General features: G+C 39.4%; 2 protein-coding genes across 2 annotated transcripts; one reads left to right on the forward strand and one right to left on the reverse strand.

The window, feature by feature from the left end:
* The first annotated feature begins 91 nt into the window (after window positions 1-91).
* Window positions 92-8,789, forward strand: NUDCD2 (NudC domain containing 2). Its single transcript, XM_070414465.1, has 4 exons — window positions 92-541; window positions 2,160-2,208; window positions 2,421-2,572; window positions 7,000-8,789. The coding sequence occupies exons 1-4, from the start codon at window positions 305-307 to the stop codon at window positions 7,081-7,083; spliced, it is 522 nt and encodes a 173-aa protein (XP_070270566.1). The 5' UTR covers window positions 92-304; the 3' UTR covers window positions 7,084-8,789.
* A 2,598-nt stretch (window positions 8,790-11,387) lies between these two features.
* On the reverse strand, window positions 11,388-19,274 carry CCNG1 (cyclin G1). The gene is made up of 7 exons (XM_070414466.1): window positions 19,054-19,274; window positions 17,744-18,007; window positions 15,707-15,960; window positions 14,702-14,780; window positions 14,522-14,620; window positions 13,897-14,091; window positions 11,388-12,617 (listed from the first exon to the last, which is right to left on the reverse strand). Exons 2-6 carry the CDS (start codon window positions 18,005-18,007, stop codon window positions 13,900-13,902), a joined length of 888 nt encoding a protein of 295 aa, XP_070270567.1. The 5' UTR covers window positions 19,054-19,274; the 3' UTR covers window positions 11,388-12,617; window positions 13,897-13,899.
* Between the last annotated feature and the right edge of the window lie 848 nt (window positions 19,275-20,122).

Consider the following 20,122-nt stretch of genomic DNA (forward strand, 5'->3'; position numbering starts at 1 on the left):
CACACTAGCAGCATTCGCGCAAGCGCACTTCAAATCGGAGAACTTTGAAAGTCGACCAGTGGTGTCACAAAGGTGGCGGTGAGTTCCAGCCTCGCTGGTTCCAACCGGCTCCTATCGCTCCTGGAAATGTAAACTTTTCCGGATTTCAGTTGTTTCAAATTTGGCCCTGCCAACGTCCTAAGTAGCCAATGAAAAGGGAAATACGCGCTGAGATGGCAGCTTACAGTTCTGCGCATGAGCGGTGACCCGAGCGGAAACCGGAGCCGGGAGGCCGGGGCGTGGCCCGAGCGTGGAGATTCGGCGCATGCGCTCAGCTCGCTCTGTGCCGCTGCCGCCGGGAGGCACCTGGAGTATGTCGGCCCCTTTCGAGGAGCGCAGTGGGGTGGTTCCGTGCGGGACGCCTTGGGGCCAGTGGTATCAGACCTTGGAGGAGGTGTTCATTGAAGTGCAGGTGCCGCCCGGCACTCGCGCCCAAGATATCCGGTGCGACCTGCAGAGCCGGCACGTGGCGCTGGCGGTGGGTGGCCGCGAGATCCTCAAGGTAGCGGCCGGCCGGGCTGGTGCCCAGATTCCTCGCGGCCTCCCCAAACCCCCGAGTCCTAGGGCTCCCCATTTCCGCAGGAAGACTGTGGCAAGGCCGTTGGGCTTTTCTGATTGTGGTCTGGTCGGAGCCCCCACCTTCCAGTGCCAGTCCTGAGTTGGCGCGGAAATTGGAGGAGCCTATTTTTCTGGCTTTATTTCTAAATCGAATGAAATTGCGCCTGTTGTGCCTCTTCGGGTCTTCAGCCGAAGCAACTTAGCTAGGTCGTCAAAGAAATAAATACTTATATTCCATACACACGCTTCCAGGCGCCGTCCTGCGTGCCAGGATGACAGCGTTGAATGAGACAGATAACGGCACTGGTTATGGCAAGAAGGGAAGCATAATAAAAGTAGCATTGTTAGTAGCATTTATAGTTAAAATCAATTAAATCCAAGCTAGATTCCTTTCTCAGATTAGCTGCTCCAGATGTTTGACGGCAGCGCTGAAGACTGTTTGATGGAATACCTGGTTCTGCCATTTTTCTAGTTTTGAAACCTTGGGCAAGAGATTTTTCAGTGTCTCTAACTTCATCCATAAAGGGCAGTAATTGCATTACCATTTTTATAGGACTGTTTTGAGCATAACATGGCATCCATGTGCATGAAGAGCTGGGAGGAATGCCTGCTATGTAATAAGCACACAGGACATGTTAGCTGTTATTTTTCTATTGAAGTGCTTCGAGTGCCTTTGAGAAAAGCGCGATTGATTTGAAAGACTTTGATTTCTATCAACGTGGACCTAAATGACCTTTCTGAATAGTTCTGCAATTCGTAGCTTCCTGCACAGTGGTTTAAGGTTACAATTCAAATCTCCAATCATTTGGGAATTTAGCAATAACTCTTTAACTCGAGGATTTTAGGTGTATATTTAGACCACTAGGATTTTTTTTTTCCACACGTATTGACATGTGAAAGGAAATACATATTTGTTAACATGATATTTTCTAAAATTTGGCAAAGCAACAAATAAATGGGTTTCAGCATATGCATTCTCTTTTAAACTTATATTTTGCTCTTTACTTAAAACCAGTTTCTGAAGAAAATCAGGAACTACTAATCTTAAATCTATAGTATGTGCTAAAGTAATTTGTTAATGCCAATTTGCCCAACAAAAAGAATGAGACAGTTTGGTTTTTGTTGTTGTTGTTTTTTTAGAATGAGCCAGTTTTTAAAAGTTTATTTTAAAAGACATAATTTCTTAATTTCATCAGGAGAGCTCTTGTAATGTATTTTAATTGATAAAGCATTTCAGTTATTCATTTTATATTTTACTAACCAGTGATCAGTAGTATTTCTTAATCTTCTAAAGATTAAGGATCTAGAGAGCCCTGTGTTTTCTGTCATAGTAAATATTCCAAGCAGTGCAAACCAGGTTTCATTTCCCTTGCTAGGAGGAAACTTAGTGTTTAGCACCTTTCAATGTGTTGAAATGGTATAAAAATTTTATCTCCCTTTTCTAACCAAATTAGACAATTTTATGTGCATTAGATAGGAAATTATGTAAGTCTTAAATCATGAAAGCTTTATAAAAATTAATGAAATTTCTGTATTTTTAGTAACATATGTTTATTTTTCAGGGCAAACTCTTCGATTCTACAATAGCTGATGAGGGAACATGGACTTTGGGTAAGGGTAATCTATTATAAATCCTAGGGTCTTTTCACCAGTTAATTTTGTCTTGGAACTTAGTATGTTTTCCCTGTTGTATTAGGTGCTTTGTCTTTGCAGTTTTGAAAGATATACTAATAGAAATGTATTGAGAGTAATTTTGTGTCAAGATTACCTAATGGTTTTTGAAAATAAAATTTAATGAATTCTAATTTGTGATTTCTTTTTAGAGGACAGAAAAATGGTTCGTATTGTTCTTACAAAGACAAAGAGAGATGCAGCAAATTGTTGGACTTCTCTTCTAGAATCTGAATACGCAGCTGATCCTTGGGTGCAAGACCAAATGCAGAGAAAACTTACATTAGAGAGATTCCAGAAAGAAGTAAGTCAGATAAGTGTATGCATTTGTGTAGTTAAACATATTAGAAACAGAATAAATATTTTTTGAAAGTGAAGGCCTCTTCATCAATATCTCTGCTTTCCATGCCTGTGTCTCAGTCTCATCTCATCAATATATTGGCTTGTTTTGTTTTAACATAAATGGAGACACACTGTATATTGTTTGTATTTCTTTTTTAATAATACATCTTAGGTCTCTTTCTCTTTTAGAACACATAGAAAAACTCACTTCTTTAACTGCTTCAGGGTGTTTTCTAGTTTGAATGTATTGTAATATTTAGCTATTCCCATTTGATAAGATTTAGATTTCCCTATTTATGACTGCTATTTGAAAGAAAGTTTATGCTTTCATCTCTGAAACTATTCAAACATTCAAATGTATATTTTTAGCCTAGACTTTTCTCCTGAATTTTGGACTCTTATATCCAGTTGCCTATTCTATATCTCCATTTGGCTAGCAAACATTAAATTCAGTACGTCCAACATGAGCTTTCTAACGTCTCTCTCACATATGTTCAACCTCTAAGCTTCTCATCTCAGTTGATGGACATGAGTTGTTCTAATAAAAAAGTACACACACACACACACATAGATAGTCCTTGAGTTACATTGGACTCGACGTACATCATTTCGTGGTACGTCGCCATCTCCCATTTATTTATAAAAAAAAAAGTTTCGTCATTTCGATGTCTATATATATATGTATATGTGATTTATGTTTTTTATTATTTATTTACCACAAGTAAAGGTCAGGAATTGTTATCTTTATTTCAAATTTTTTTACTGTTTCACTTCATTACTGTTGTGTATGTGCTCCATGTGAGTGACATAGGTACTTATGTAGGTGGGTTCCAACTTACGGCGAAAATCGCATTACGTCCCGCCGAAGAAATGGGTCTCTGACTTAACCCGAGGATCTATTGTGTGTGTGTGTGTGTGTGTGTGTGTGTAAATATATATACTAGAGGCCTGGTGCATGGGATTTGTGCGCTGGTGGGGAGTGTGGCTTGGGGGGATCAGCCGCTGTGGGAGCACTGCTCATACCCATCAGCTGAGCGGCTATGGACTCACCCTCTGAGCAGCTGCTCCTGCTGTGGGAGTGCCGCTCATCCCGGTCAGCTGAGTAGCACTCCTGCTGTGGGAGCACACTAACCACCAGGGGGCAGCTCCTGCATTGAGTGTCTGCCCTCTGGTGGTCAGTGCGCATCATAGTGACTGGTCGACCTGTCATTCTAGTTGTTCCGCTGTTCAGTCGCTGGGCTTTTATTATAGGATACACACATACACACGCACACACACACTGAGTGACCAGATTATTATGACCACCTGATGTTAGTAGGCAAATTAGCTATAATTTCGCGCTGAAGTTGCTAGAGGGCCAGACCATTATAAATGTCTGAATAGCACAACATACCTAAGTATTGTTGCTGATCAAGTTCATCCTATCATGTTGATGGCGTATCCCAATGGAGATGGCTTCTTCCAACAAGACAATGCGCCATGCCACGGTGCTCGTATTGTGCAGGAGTGGTTTCAAGAACATGAGGGAGACTTTACCTTCCTTAGGTGGCCCCCACAATGACCAGATCTCAATCCAATTGAGCATTTGTGGGATGAAGTTAAAAGAGCCATCAGGCAGCTGGTTCCACAACCATCAAATCTCACAGAACTGGACAGTGCATGGTGTCAGATTCCTCGCATCACCTTTCAACATTTCGTGGAGTCAATGCCAAGAAGAATCGCTGCAGTGTTGAAGGCAAAAGGTGGCCCAATGAAGTACTGATGGGGTGGTCATAATAATCTGGCCACTCAGTGCATATACTAGAGGCCCTTGCACGAAGATTCGTGCAACAGGCCTTCCTTCCCCTGGCTGCTGGCACCAGTTTTCCTCTGGCAGCCGGGACCCAGGCCTTCGCTCTGGCTGCTGCCTTCCGTCTTCACTCCGGCCGGAGTCTTGGCTCCAGCTGAGTCTTTGCTGCGGCTGGAGCCTTCGCTGTGGCCGGAGCCTTCAGTCTTGGCTCCTGGCGCTCCCTCCACTCCCTGCCCTCACCCTCATAGCAGGCGTCATGCATGCGTGCTGCCCAGAGGCCCAGAGTGGCTGGGGTGGCGGGGCCACTGCTATCTTTGTTGGGTTAATTTGCATACTCACTCCTGATTGGCTGATGGGCGTTGCAGAGGTATGGTTAATTTGAATCTTTCTCTTAGTGTAGATGTATGGGGCCCTAGCAAGATAGAGCGTCAGCCAGGGGACTGAAGGGTCCTGGTTCTATTCCGGTCAAGGGCATTGTTTCTCGATTGTAGGCTCCATGTTGATCCCTGAAAAGGTTATGTGCAGAAGGCAACCAAACGATTTGTCTGTTTCTCTCTCTCTGTCCCCTCCCTTCTACTCTCTCTAAAAAAATTAATGGAAATGTATACTCAGGTGAGGATTAAAGAAAAGGAGGTGTGGGGAGTCATCCTCCATTCCTGTCTGTGTCTTAACACCCTATCCATTTTGTCAGGAAATCTTACTGGTACTACCACTGCCACCCTTATCTGGACTACCTCTAATGTCTTGTCTAGATTACTTCAATAACCTAATTGTTCTCTTCACTTCTACCTTTGCCAAGCTATAGTCCTCTCAAAATAGCAGAACAGTTCTTTTAAAATGCAAGTCAGATTACATTACTCCTCTTGTTAGGACTTGTTCAGTCTAGTAAAAGACAAAGTCTCTTATAGGTCTCCATCTGATCTGGTTTTCCATGATCTCCCTGACCTCTTTTCTTTTTTTTTTTTTTTAATATACTTTATTGACTTTCCACAGAGAGGAAGGGAGAGGGAAAGAGAGTCAGAAACATCGATGAGAGAGAAGCATCGACCAGCTGCCTCCTGCACACCCCCCACCGGGGATGTGCCCGCAACCAAGGCACACGCCCCCGACCGGAATCGAACCCAGGACCCCCCAGTCCGCAGGCCAACGCTCCATCCACTGAGCCAAACCAGTCAGGGCATGACCTCTTTTCTTAATGCTGTCCCCCTCAGTCATTCTGCTCTAGCCACACAGGCCATTTTGCTGTTCCTTAAACATGTCAGGCCATTCCTTTTCATTTCCCAAAGCTTGGCTAACTTCACAGTTTTCAAGTCATTGCTCAATGAGCATTCTTTGAGTTTTGATCATTCTATTTAAATACTGTAACCTCTTCATTTCCCTTATTCTGTCCTACTTTTCTTTCCTTTTTTTTTTTCTTTCTATAGTACTTACCAACTTTTAATATACTGAATACCAACTCTTAATACACTAGGTCTGGGGCCTGCAAACTGGCTCAAAACTGCCTGTTTTTGAAGTAAAGTTTTATTGAAACACTGCTATGCTCATTTGTTTGTGTATTATCTTTCATAAGAGTAACAGCAAAATCGAGTAGTTATGACTGAGATTGTATGGTCTTCAAAGCCTAACATATTTACTACCTGGCTCTTTACAGAAAAGTTTGCTGACTCCTGCACTAGATAACTTTAATGGTTTATTATTGGTCGGTCTCTCTCTCTCTCTCTCTCTCTCTTTTTAAATATATCTTTATTGATTTCAAAGAGTAAGGGAGAGGGATAGAGAGTTAGAAACATCAATGAGAGAGAAACATCAATCACCTGCCACCTGCACACCCCCTACTGGGGATGTGCCTGTAACCAAGTTACATGCCCTTGACTAGAATCAAACCTGGGACTCTTCAGTCTGCAAGCTGACACTCTATCCAGTGAGCCAAACTGGTCAGGGCTATTATTGGTCTCTTGTTAGAGTGTAAGCTCCACTGAATCAAGGATCTTTGTCTGTTTGTTCACTCTTGAATTCCATATGCCTCTAATAGTGTCTTCCAAACACTAGGAACTCAATAAATGTTTGTTGAAATGAAATGTCCTCCGAAAGACTACAGCCTGGGGTAATGCTTACTTCATAGGATTGTTATGAGGATTAACTATGTTAATATATGTATAGATCTTAGAACCCAGCCTGGCATATAGCAAGGTCTCAAAAAATGCTGTTAAAACCTGTTTGTACCCTGATACTAAAGTGTTCAAATTAAAAAAAAGTGTTTTTTATCCTATTTATTTCATCCTATTATCTCCTTTTTGCTAAAAAAGAATATTTTAAATACTCTCAAATGTATATGTGTTTGTCCATACACTTGTCAACATTGTAACACGCATGTTGGATCTTCTAAATATTTGTAAGTCTGAACATTATAAAATTATAGTTTTAAGTTACATTTTGGTGATTACAGTGAAGTTTGGTACATATTTACATGTTTATTGGCTATTTAGATTCCCTTTTTTTGTCACCTGCCTTTCAAATCTTTTTTATCATTTTCCTTTGATTGAAGTTACTTATAGTTTTCCTCATAAGTTTTGTCATACGTTTTTGTTCATATCTTTTAGAATCCTGGTTTTGACTTCAGTGGAGCAGAAATCTCAGGAAACTACACGAAAGGTGGACCAGATTTCTCAAATCTGGAGAAATAGCTATTTTTTGCTGCATTCTGTGGACCCTAGCAGATGTTGCCAACTTGTTCAAAGGAACAGATTATATGGTGGAAGAAAAATGTGGATGCCTACAGTAACAAATTGCAAAATATATTTAAGTATGGTTCTAAAAATTGCATTCAAATATGATTTACATAGGGAACCTCTTAAATACTGTGGTAACTATTCTATTAATATATGATAACTTTTTTTGGACTTGGTTTTGCTCAGCATGAAGTTTCATATGATGCATTTTGCTAATTTCATATTTAACCTATATTTTTAATACAAAAATTGTTAGGGTATAGATCATAATGAAAAGACAGGGTGCCTTCAGGGAAAATTAATTTTTTTCTTCTAATAAGTGTGATGTAGGAGTAATGTTCAATAAACTTTAAAATAGGAATTGTGTACCCTTTTGGCTAAGTATACCAGTCCACACAAGGAAATTATATTAATGAAAATTTTAGGAAAGAAAAAAATCCGCAAGTATATTCTGAGTAAGTGAACTTTAAGAGTTAATGAAAATCTCTGAATTAGGATATTATTTCTTGAGAGATCACTTTATGTCAATAAACTGAAAAGTAGTTAACCTCACAGTAGGAATGGATTAATATGAAAAGAGATTTGGTGAAGTGAGTATGATTATTGGCCAAGTGTGTTGTTAGCACCATAAAACAAATTATGGTCAATGATTATAAATCAGTGACATAATTTTGATCTTCAGTGATCCAGGCATAGAAGTAAGAATTGTCTTGAAATTTTATTTCATCCTTTTTATCTTTTTTATAAAAAAAATTTAAACAATCTCAAATGTATAGAATAGTTACAACTAAAGAACATAGAATTGTTTTTTTTCCTCAACCAATTTGTGTAAGTTGGTGACATGATGCCCAATTACCTCTGTGTACCTTAGTGTGTATTTCCTTGAAAGGAAACTTACATACTACAATACAACCTTTAAAAGCAGGAAATAAGCATTGTCACATTACAACTATCCAATTCTCAGACCTTCATTCCTTTCAAGTTCAATTGTCCCAATGTCTTTTATAGCAAAGAGGTATAGTCAGAATCATGCCTTTCCTTTAGATGTCACATGTCTTAACTGTGCTTAAATCTGGAACAAGTCCTCATTTTCTCCTTGACTTTTACAACCTTGGCACTTTTGAAAATTACAGACTTTTTTTTTTACAACATTCCTCAATTTGAATTTTGTCTGATATTTCTTTATTGGTTCAGGCTTTGCATCTTTGGCAGGAATGTTAAAGAAGTGATGCTGTGTTCTTATTGCATCCTACCATGAGTTAATTTTAATTTGTTCTTTCTCTTCTGGTGATTACTTAAATTACTGTTTAAGCCCTAACCGGTTTGGCTCAGTGAATAGAGCGTCGGCCTGCAGACTGAAGGGTCCCAGGTTCGATTCCGGTCAAGGGCATGTACCTTGGTTGGTTGCGGGCACATCCCCAGAAGGGAGTGTGCAGGAGGCAGCTGATCGATGTTTCTCTCTCATTGATGTTTCTAACTCTCTATCCCTCTCCCTTCCTCTCTGTAAAAAATCAATAAAATATATTAAAAAAATAAATTACTGTTTAAGTGATATCTGCTAGTCTTCTCCATTGTAAAGTTACTCTTTTTATGTGTATAATTGAGTACTTTGTGGAAGTCAGTTTCAAATTGTTTCTTACTAAACTTTCATTTTATTGATATCTTTATGGACTCATTATTTCCTACTTTATTCAGCAGGTTAAAATCAATTTTTCCTATTACTTTGATTCTCAAAATTTTTCTAGATTTGGCCAGTGCCAGACCATTCTAAGTGGCTTCTATGTCCTTTTGACATGTCCCCATTATTATCTGAGCAATTTATTAATCTGTCACAAGGCATACTAGGCTTATTATGCTTTCTCTGCCCTAGCCCAAGAATCAGCAATTTTTCCATGGAATCTTGGTTTTCATTCATGGAGAACGGTTTTTAGAAGTGAGCAATTACTGTTGATGTTTGTATAGTGCATACATTTACATCTATATTTATATGTATTGAAAACTATGTTGTTCACACTTGGTTTTTAGTATAGTCACTTTCATTTCTAATCTCTTAGGGTCATTTTTGTTTTCTCTCTGTAATTCCTTTCAACAATAGTGAGAAACCTGATTTTGTTATCCTTAATGTATTTGGTTCCCTATTCTAGGCCTTGTTGCTATGAATGAATGCCTTCTCTCACTGTGTTTAGGCTCCAGCACCCTATGCCAAGCAATGATAGCCTTCTCACCTGGGACCCTTACCCTCCACACTGGGCCACTGCAGCCCAGCCACTCCCTATGTTCATGTTACCCAGTAACTTTAGGAGCGAAATTATGGGGAAGAGGCTTTTTTCTTGTAATTGGCTTCACATTTTAACATTTTAAAAATATTTTATAATTTGAATAAACAAAGTAAAATGAACTTTTTTGTTTGTAGTTTTGTGAATTTTAACATGTAGAAATATGTTACCTCCAAAATCAGGAGATTGAACTGTTCAATCACAAAAATGCCTTCATACTAGATTTGTCTTTTTAACAAGTTCACGTAAATGGAATCATGTGCTATCTTTTTTTTAAAAGAGCTTTATTGCGATTAAATTCATTTTACCCACTTAAAGTGTATAATTCAATGGTTTTTAGTACACTCACATATTCAACCATCACCATGGTCCATTTTCATTTTCATTGCCTGAAAATGAAACCCCATGCCTTTTAGCTGTCATCCTCCCCAGTTCCTGACCTAAGCAACCACTAATTTACTTTCCATTTCATAGATTTCCCTGTTCTGAACATTCTATATTTATGAAATAACTAGAGGCCCAGTGCATGAATTCATGCATGGGTGGGGTCCCTCGGCCTGGCCGGCGGGGCTGATTGGGGCTGCGGGAGGTTGGCCAGCAGAGGGAGGGGCCACGGGAGGTTGGCCAACCCTATTGGGGTCATCAAGGTGGGGAGGGGGAGGGGCTGCGGAGCACACTGACCACCAGGGGGAGGCTCCTGTGTTGAGTGTCTTCCCTCTGGTGGTCAGTGTGTGTCATAGCGACTGGTCAACCAGTCATTCAGTTGCTTAGGCTTTTATATATATAGATAATATGTGATCGTTTTTTACTGGCTTCTTACACTTAGCATAATGTTTTAGAGGATTTCCACATTATGTGCCAGTGCTTTATTTTTTTAAAAAGATATTTTTATTGAACGTTTTAGAGGATGGGAGAAAAACATCAGTGTGAGAGCAAAACATCAATCAGCTGCCTCCTCCACACACCCTACCAGTTCATTTGTAAATTGGGATAACTTCATACATTTTGGAGGATTACATGAGATGATTCATATAAAATATCTGGCAATAGTACCTAAAAATAAAAACTATTATTGCTAACCACAAATATTAGATCAGAAATGTCTATTGTTTAGGTAGTATATAGCTTAATTGGAAATACAGATAAGGTTCAAGTAACCTTTTTAAAAATAACACTTGTGAGAATAGAGCTTATTAAATTATCTGAATCGAGTGCAAAAGGGGACATTTAAGTTTTTCTTTCATCAGTAATCCCTTGTAGTGTTTACTTTGGTTCCTTTAATTAAACATGAACAGTTCAAAATTACATATTGTTTTAGTTCAGTAATAACCAGTAGATCTAACACAATACTTGGCAGTTAACTACCACTATCTGGAATTCTGTTTAATTAGGTAAAGAGGGTTTACACAAAACTTCAAGTGGGCTGAATCTAAGGGTGAAGTTGTATTAAGGACATCCATACTAGTGATGAATCCAAATGATAAAAATAACCATGGTGCAAAAAAATCAATTTTTAATGCACATTAAGCATATTTATCATCATGTCTACTTTAGAAAACCATTAGAGTAAAAGCTTCAAGTAAATAATGGCCATATTATAGAGATTTTTTTTCTGCTACCATACATCTTACTTTACTGAGTAGAGCCCTGGCTGGTGTTGACCAATGGTTAGAGCACTGGCCCCAGGCACCACAGGGTCATGGGTTTGATTCCTGGTCAAGGGCATATGCCTGGCTTGCAGGTTCCAGCCCTGCCCAGTCATTTGTGTGCAGGAGGCAACCAGTCGGCATGTCCCATGTTTCTCTCTCTCCTCCCTCTATTCCTTCCACTCTCTTAAAAATCAATGGAAAAAGTATCCTCTGGTGAGGATTTAAAAAATAGACTGAGTAGAGATAGCTTTATATTGTGGTTCTGCCATCACATTACCAAAATAGTTTGTTGAATCAGAAGAGAAACAAATTAGAAAACCACCCAGCAAAGAAATGCATTTCAATCACTTTATTGAAATGTACATCCTCCTTAGTACTAAAACACAATGGTAGTTGGTTAGGTTACCTCTGCAAACTCAGAATTAACATGGATGTAATTGAAATATTGAAATGTATCAGCCTTTTGGGAAAACTGAAAAGTTACCTACAAAACATATTGTTTACATAAGTATGAGATATACTGTGGTTCTTTGGTTTATTTTCCAGTGCATATTTATTCATAACATGATGTCAACATTGGGCACAACCATCTTGGATGGACTCAGGCTACACATTGCACTGAGTGGTTTATAACGCTTCTAACACTGTAGATCTCCTTGTATTCACTGACTTACTAGCAAGTCCTGAATACTACCTCAGCAACCTCATGATTATAAAGATGGGTATTTACTTAAGACCTTCTGTTGGCACAGTAGGGAAAATTAGTGAAAGTATATTCCCTTCATTTTAAACAGAGTTGTAAATTAGAAGCAATGGCAGTTTTATAAAAACAGTCCTTAGTAAAAACTTCTGGAGTGTTAAATGAGCACGTTTTCAGAGTGATGTTAATTTGAGTCACTAGTACAATAAAACGAATTTTCTCAATGTGACTAGAGATTTTGCATAAAAACTTTTTTCCCTGGACACAAATATCACCTGTCTTATAGAAAAAATGTTAAAGATAATACTCCAAGATTAACAGGGATGTAGTTTTGCTTTATATAAAATGAATGTAATTCCCATGTAGCAATCAAGTCCACATCTCTGAATAATCTATTACTTGCATTATGGGTGCTAAGAAACCATATTCACTGTCTAAAATAGTGACCCTTATAATGTCTTAAAAGTGCATTTATGAAATATTGTTTTTGATGTAAACCTCATAATTTAAAATTTAAATTAAGTAGGTTATCATTTTTAATACCTCCTAAATATACTGACCCAATATAGAAAGTTGGATCAATGTTAGAAATGAAGATTCACAGTTTACCTTCCCAGACTTTTCATTAACATTTCACATTATGGACTTGGCTTTGTTTGTATGCCTCAGCTGAATTCAAATTTAAGCATAATTCCATTATAGCATAATGTTAATTAGGCAGTTTTCCCAAATCTGAGAACATCAATGCTAATCCAGTTACGATGTTTTGAGGATTCACAGCTTAAATTCACTATAACATTATGGAATCCATCCTTCAGGATTGTGGCGAAAGGCTTCAGAGAAGTTTTTGTTGCTGTAATAATCCTATTTAAACAAACAAAAAATCAAGTTATTAGAAGTTTGCCAAACATAAGTATTACTGTTAAAAACGACTTACTGCCGAAACCGGTTTGGCTCAGTGGATAGAGCGTCGGCCTGCGGACTGAAAGGTCCCAGGTTCGATTCCGGTCAAGGGCATGTACCTGGGTTGCGGGCACATCCCCAGTAGGAGATGTGCAGGAGGCAGCTGATCGATGTTTCTCTCTCATCGATGTTTCCAACTCTCTATCTCTCTCCCTTCCTCTCTGTAAAAAATCAATAAAATATATTTTAAAAAAAAACAAAAACAAAAAAAAACGACTTACTGCTCATATCTAAGATTCATAATCATGTCACACGTAGGTGTGTTAAATGTTAACATTGAGTTTTCAATAGGAAAAAAATCACAGATTTATATTTAGATAGCAAGAATATATGTCAGTGACAATCAGGCATGTAACAATTTCCTAGGGTTCTAACTGCTATAGCAATGATACAAACTATAGTGTAATCTGCTGGTTTCCAAACACCCAATGTGAAGACTATCTGGCATAACTTATTTTTCTTTAAATACAACATCCAAGACCATACTGATTTTGCATATAAGGTAATCTCACACTAATTCATATATGGTTCAAACTTTTGGTCCTATTGTCCTACTCAGGCTTGTGTAACTTTAAATGAGCCAGAGTTTGAGTCTACATAAAGCAAAATGAATGATGTTCAATTAAATATTATTGTTTTAGTGCTTTTATTTTTTATTATTATAGTTTAAATAGATTTTTTATTGACTTCAGAGAGGAAGGGAGAGGGATAGAGAGAGAAACATCAATGATGAGAGAGAATCATTGATTGTCTGCCTCCTGCACTCCCCACATTGGGATCGAGCCCACAACTCAGCCATGTGCCCTGACCTGGAATCGAACCATGACCTCTTGGTTCCTAGGTCGATGCTCAACCACTGAGCTATGCTAGCTGAGCTAAGTGCTACATTTAAAATTCCAGTTATTCAACAGGATACTGTTTCCTAAGCTGATAATGTAACGAAATGGCTAAATTACATACCAAAGGTTGGATATTTCCTTATTGTTAGGGTGTTGTGCCTTGAATGTAGTTAATGCCCTAAAATATTAGCTGACTAGATCAGTGAAGTCATTATCCCCTTTGTAGTCCAATTCCATTTTTGTTTGGAAAATAATTCCGATTTTAATTCTTGAATTATAGAAGAAAATTATAGCATTATAAAAATTTTTCTATATGGGAAATAACTATGAACCCAATTTACCAATTAAGGAACCGTTTCAGGAATTGTTGGGAGATGGGTTATTCTGTAGTAACTATGCTTCAATTGCCGTGCAGTCCGCCCAGAAACAATCCATTTCAACTTCTGAACATTTGGTTTGGAGCACTTGTTTGATGAATATTCAGTTAAACACTTGGATACGAGCTCTTGCCAGAAGGTCAAATCTCTGCCATTTATCTGTGCATAAATTTTAAAAAATTATTACTCAATTAGGCCAGGGAGGGTTGGGGGGCAGTAGGGAGGGGGGTAAGAAATCAACCGAAGGACTTGTATGCATGCATATGAGCATAACCAATGGACATAAGACACTGGGGGGTAGGGGAGGCCAGGGGATTGTCAAGGGCGGGGGGGGGGGGGGGGGGGGGGGGGGGAGGACACATGTAATACCCTTTGTAATAAAAAGAAAAAGAAAACAAAAAAACAAACAAAAAAGTTCTATGGTATTTAACTACAGTAATACTTGTAATCTTATTAACATGTGTCTTTCCTTGTCAAAATATTTGAAGCTACTCAAGTTTCAAACACATGATATCTCATTTTAGTTCAGGAGACAGTACAAGTGGATTAGTTTCTTTTACAGCTGCTAACAGGAATGACCTTGACATACCTTGGAATGTTTCTGAAGACATTCTAGGACTTCTGTTAACTCTACACACTTCTGTGCTTGGATCTCCAATGCAATGATAGACAATGCCAACACAGAAGGCTAAAAGAAAAAAATTTAAGGTAAATGTTGACTATAAAAACAGGTACATAAATAGGTTTACTCTTTATATAAAATATTTACCCTTGCTTTAGAAAATAGGATCCTGCAGTGGCATGCCTTAAGTTGAGCTTCTAATCTTTCAAAATTAAGGCTATTCCTCCTTTAAAAAGAAAATGAGATTAATTTTATGTAGATCATTTTACATCTAATCAAAAGTCAAATTTTTAGAAAGACACAAGTCAATTTTAAAGTTTAAGTTTATACACACAGAAAATAAATTATTTGCAGTAAACAATTCCTCTTCCTTCAGAGACATGAACGCCTTAAAAATAAGTAACTCCTTAAGGATAGCAAACATGAATTTTAAGTCATTTGGGCCAAAAAAATAAAAAGTATCATGCCATAACTAACAAGGTTTCTTTTTATCTTTTTTAACTTAAAAAATATCTTTATTGTTGAAAGTATTACAGATGTCCCAGTTTTTCCCCTTTTGACCCCTTTCTAGCCCATACCCATCTCCTGCCCCAGGCCTTCACTATGGTTTCTTTGGATTTTAATAAATCTATTTCTGCATCTACTGAAGTTCCTTTTTCCAGTAATCTGTTAGATGCATACCTACTAGGTTTTATAAATTAACTAGTCTATAAATGGAAAATGAAATCTAAGTAAAAGGTGAAATATCCTTTAGTCTCAAGAATTAGCCTTCACATACTTCCAGAGGCTATTGACAACTGAAAGTCTCATTTCTGCGGGACAGTGAAGTGTGAAATTCAAGGAGCTGCAGGTCCTTTGATAGGAATTCTCCCAGGATATTGATTTTAAGCATCATCCAGACCAGTGATTCCCAAAGTGGGCGCTACCGCCCCCCGGTGGGCGCTGCAGCGATCCAGGGGGGCGTGATGGCCACAGGTGCATTTGGGGGCGATGAGTAACTGCTATTAAAATTTAAAAAAAAATAATTTCCAGGGGCTGAGTAATATTTTTTCTGGAAAGGGGGCGGTAGGCCAAATAAGTTTGGGAACCACTGATCCAGACAATAACATTCTAATTTCCAAAAAGCCTTGGTTCAAGACAAAGATTACATACCTTTCAAATGGCAAGTTCTCTTGAATGAGTGAATAATAGAGTTGCAGAAACTGAAAGGCAGTAGTAGCTTTGACTTTCCAACACACTTTCTCCAATACAATCTTCTCCATTCTCATCAGGTCTGAAACGGTGAACCTATACTGGCTTATTCGGATCAAGTCACTTGCCAATGGGACATTCCTTTCCTCTTCTATTGATTTTACAGCCAGGTAGAAGCAGCTTAGTCCAACACACCCAAGGTGCTTGGGCTGAACCTAAAAAAGACAATAAGTCCATGTCTTTACCTTATTTCAATTAAAAAAAAAAAGATAATCTAGAACTCAGACCCATCATTATGAAAATGAACCTTTGAGGTATATTTGTCATCTCTAAAGGAATTAACAAGTCAACTGTGGCCTGACAATACAATGCACCCCACTTGGAACCAAATTTGGAGTAACTGGACTAAGTTGCAGAATAATGTTTGGGTTCAGCAAATAAAAATTCTTTTTTTTTTTTTAATCACTATAGAACTAAGTATAAGTGCTCTGTTCTAGTTGGACTAAATACGTTAACTGGTCAAAGGCTTAGATGAAGACTGAAACACCTTACAGCTTACACACAAAATTTCTTTCCAGAATGTTGTGTTTTCCCAGGCTGTTTTCTCTGTAGTAACACCTGTTTAAAACACTATAGCATATCACTTTCACTCTGCCTGTAAAGCTCTCTCTGCTACCAAGCTCTTATTTACTTATCACCTTCTGAATGTCTACAATGTGAGACAGTCAAATTATCTCCACTCTGAAGTTGTAGCTCAAATACAATTTTAAGAAGCCTTTACAAGTGTTTGTAACTCTCCTCTTTTTAGAACCCCTTCAGCAATACCTTTATACTTCTTTAGCAGTATAATATATTTACTTTTCTTATTATGCCTTCTTCTGTATGATAGTGCAAACTTTCTCACATAAGACTATATAATATACTGAAGGGATAGATGTATATTACTCATCTGTGCAACATTTATAGATTCAAAGATAATGCTTGCACATGCTGTCTAAAGAGTTGCATAATTAACCTATTCAACAAATTCCTTGAGCCATCCAATTCAACAAATACATTATTGAGTTCCTCCTATATAGGATACATTGTGTTAGGTATCGAGAACTAAAAGATGAGTTTTATTCCAACTGTCAGATTATCTCATTATCTACCAATGACCATGGGCACACAGAGAAGGCAGATGTATTTTTAATAGCTAAGCTAGCTTTGAAAGATACATTGATATCCTGCTTATCCAAATATAGGAAAATAATTATGTAAATGCTGCTCCATCAGAAGATACTCTACTATATATAAGCAGATGCTGGAAATGCCAAACATAAGCAAGACTTGAGTATGTCTAAGGCTAAAACAAGTATAGCTTTATATATGAGTGGAGATCAATATACTTTATTGACCAAGTGGTTGATAACATCTCTAATTATTAATCACAACCTAGCATTCTGATGCTAACACATTTTTTTTAAAAAAAGTGAAAACACCCAGCCTATCAAGAAAGATTTTAAAAAATAACAGCCAACTCTCCTACTGGGAGACTGCAATTAATGATTTGGTATTAGACTATGTTTCAGTGTCAGAAGTTAAATCTAATAAATAATGCATTACTCTTGATTTTAAAAAAAGAGTATTCATCAGTGCTGTAGTACAGAGAATGCCTGGGCTACCTGCTGAAAATAAAAAAGGTCAAGTTTATGAATACCAGCCCAAAGCTAGCAATTCCATCTCTAAAACATTGAGCAAAACAAAGAAACACACAGGGTAGCCCTGGCTGGGTGGCTCAGTTGGTTGGAACATTGTCCCATACACCAAAAGGTTATGGGTTCAATTCCTGGTCAGGGCACATACCTAGCTTGTGGGTTTGATTCCTGGTCGAGGCACGTATGGGAGACAACTGATCCATGTTTTTCTCTCTCTCTTTCTCTAAAATCAGTAAAACATATCCTCGGGCGAGAATAAAAACCAAACAAAACACTCAGGGTAATGTAGCTTTAAACATACCTTCATTTTGGACAGGAATCTGTCCAGTAAATTCACAGCCAGAGAAAATGTCTCTGTGTCGAAGCCAAAGAACTGAGTTAGACTAAGGAGATCCTTCACTTCAAAGTCCCTCAGTCTTGCAGTCATCCTGAGGCCTTTATCGTAAGCAGATTCAATGAGTCTCAAGCCGCAGACCTTTGGCTGGCATTTCGGCTCCTGTTCCAACAGGGCGTTCAGCTGGTGTAGCAGTTTCTGAGAGTCAGTTGTTGTGAGGACCTCTATCATCTATATATAGAACAAAGCCCAGAAAGGATAAGAATAGCCCTTCCTGCACTGTATTGTGCCAAGTGCTTGATAACATAAGTTTCCCCTCCCCCAGCGCTGCTAGTGAATCTAAGTCATTGCAGTTTTAAAATATTGCAAACCTTCCATTCGCTGTCAAGAGATGACTATGAGTTGTTAGACAAGATACCAAAACTTTGAAATTCTGCCATGCATTAACAGTGGGAACTGTTCAGGTTAGATAATTTTTCTTAGCCCTCAGTTCCTCATCTGTAAAGTGGGTATGAGGTTATTATTACCCACCTCACTGACTTGTGTGGAATACATGAGGTCACCTGGGTATAGAGCTTAGCATATACAGTAGGTGCCTAATCAACACTGGGCAATATTAATGACCTTACTTCTACGTCTGTAAAATGAGGCAATAATATGTCTCTCTGGCTGTGAAGATTAAATAAGACGATTCATGCAGAATTTAGCACAGTGCCTGGCCCACGGTGCTCAATAACTGTGAACTTTTACTGGTGTTAGGAAAGGAAGCTTAAGGAGTGTTATAGGAGCACAGAGGGGGTGGGAGGCTAATCCAACCTGCAAGAGGAAACTGGGAGTTTTCTAAATTAATAAATTGAAGTGGGTTGATAATTTTATTGCTTATTAATAATATTGCACATTTGTGTCCCAGGCACCACGCTAAGTCTTGGACGCACACACACACGGTCCCTCCCTACACAACCGAAAGACAGGAATGCAGGGGACCTTCAGCGCTGGGTTACAGAAGGGGGGCGCGGATGACGAGCCACTCACTTGACGGGTTCTCCCCCGGGCTGGTCCCTGGGACCCCGCCTGCCCGCTTTGACACTTGGACCCCGCGGATCGGAGACAAGTCGGACCTGGCCCCGCCCCTCGGGGCTCGGACTCGCCCGGACTTGTTGCTGACAGCAGCGGATTAGCTACCCGAGGGGAAGGACGCGGCCAGACTCACCCCCCATCCCGTGCCCCAGCCTGGCTCCCTCCCCGCCCGCTATGCCAGCCCCGCAGGCCCAGCTCACCTTGATCGCGAATGCGGCTCCTTCGCTGGAATCTTCCCTCCCCGGGCCTGCTCGCACCTCCGCCCACGATATCAGATCCGAGAAGTCCTAGAGGCACGGGGACTCGCGGGCAAGAGGGCACAGGCCCGGGGAGGGGGAGCTGTCCTGGGTGGAGGTCTCCGCAGCGCCGCCCAGACGACACTGCCCTCCTCTGGGTCAGCTCGGAGCCGAAGGGACCGCGACGGGCCTCCCGGGGAATATATCGGAGGGCGGGGCCTTCCTGCTAGGCCAGGGGAGCTTTGTCGCCGCTAATTGGTGCAGTTCATTTGATGGATGGCCCCCGCGGACCAAAGAGGACGGGTTTGTAGAGAGGAGGCCAATTCTCCGCCCCTCGAGACCACGCCCCCTCCCACTAAGAGTCTCTTATTGGAGAATTTCCCAAGGTGTCTTCAATGAAGAGGAGGGCGAAGGACCTGCTGCGCGCACCAATCCTGGCCCGGGCCAGGTGTCTGCGGCGGCCGGATTGGCTAGCGTGCCATTCCCGAATGTACTGGGACTTCTTGTTCCCTGAGGTTTAGCAGAGCGGTTCTACCCCTCCTTCTAAAAGTACCTTGGCTAGTTACCAAAAAAAAGTTAAAAATAAATAAATAAATAAATAAAGTCTGCGTTTTCATTTCAAACGGAGAGGTGGTGGGTTTTTTACGGGCTAGTTTATTAAAGTCCAGAAACTTCTCTTGGTGAGCTGTGGAAATCAATGGATCCTTGTCTTGTTTTGCTTTTTTGCATACTTGGTCTCAGAGTGGAGTTGGGCTACATAAATTCTTGGTCTTACACCGATTTTCTGAGTTTGATGTTTTAAGCCAATTGAAATAAAAAAATTAGTAGTTTTTCAATGGCTTAAAATGAAAAGCGTGGTTGACTCTTAAGAGGAATACATGGGCAAAATAATTGTGGTGACTGTGAATCTCAGTTCACAGGTCTGTGTGTGAAGCATTGTTGTTCTTTTTATTTACTGTGAGTGAACTCAACCTCTGATTGTGAGTCTGTGCTGGGTTAGTAGGAAAATAATGTTTGAAGCCTTTCTGAACTC

The sequence above is a fragment of the Myotis yumanensis genome, unplaced genomic scaffold (genome assembly GCF_028538775.1).
Source record: "Myotis yumanensis isolate MYYU_CA2020_CCGP unplaced genomic scaffold, mMyoYum1.0.hap1 SCAF_5, whole genome shotgun sequence".
Taxonomy (NCBI): Eukaryota; Metazoa; Chordata; class Mammalia; order Chiroptera; family Vespertilionidae; genus Myotis; species Myotis yumanensis.

What these genes read in the sequence shown, in the direction of transcription:
- NUDCD2 (XM_070414465.1), top strand. Translation starts at nt 305, where the DNA reads ATGCGCTCAGCTCGCTCTGTGCCGCTGCCGCCGGGAGGCACCTGGAGT. An exon ending in GTGGCCGCGAGATCCTCAAG is followed by an intron (nt 542 to 2,159) that starts GTAGCGGCCGGC and finishes TTTATTTTTCAG; the next exon opens with GGCAAACTCTTCGATTCTAC. An exon ending in TGAGGGAACATGGACTTTGG is followed by an intron (nt 2,209 to 2,420) that starts GTAAGGGTAATC and finishes ATTTCTTTTTAG; the next exon opens with AGGACAGAAAAATGGTTCGT.
- CCNG1 (XM_070414466.1), bottom strand. Translation starts at nt 18,007, where the DNA reads ATGATAGAGGTCCTCACAACAACTGACTCTCAGAAACTGCTACACCAG. An exon ending in GATTCCTGTCCAAAATGAAG is followed by an intron (nt 15,961 to 17,743) that starts GTATGTTTAAAG and finishes TGTCTTTTTTAG; the next exon opens with GTTCAGCCCAAGCACCTTGG. An exon ending in GAGAACTTGCCATTTGAAAG is followed by an intron (nt 14,781 to 15,706) that starts GTATGTAATCTT and finishes TTCTTTTTAAAG; the next exon opens with GAGGAATAGCCTTAATTTTG.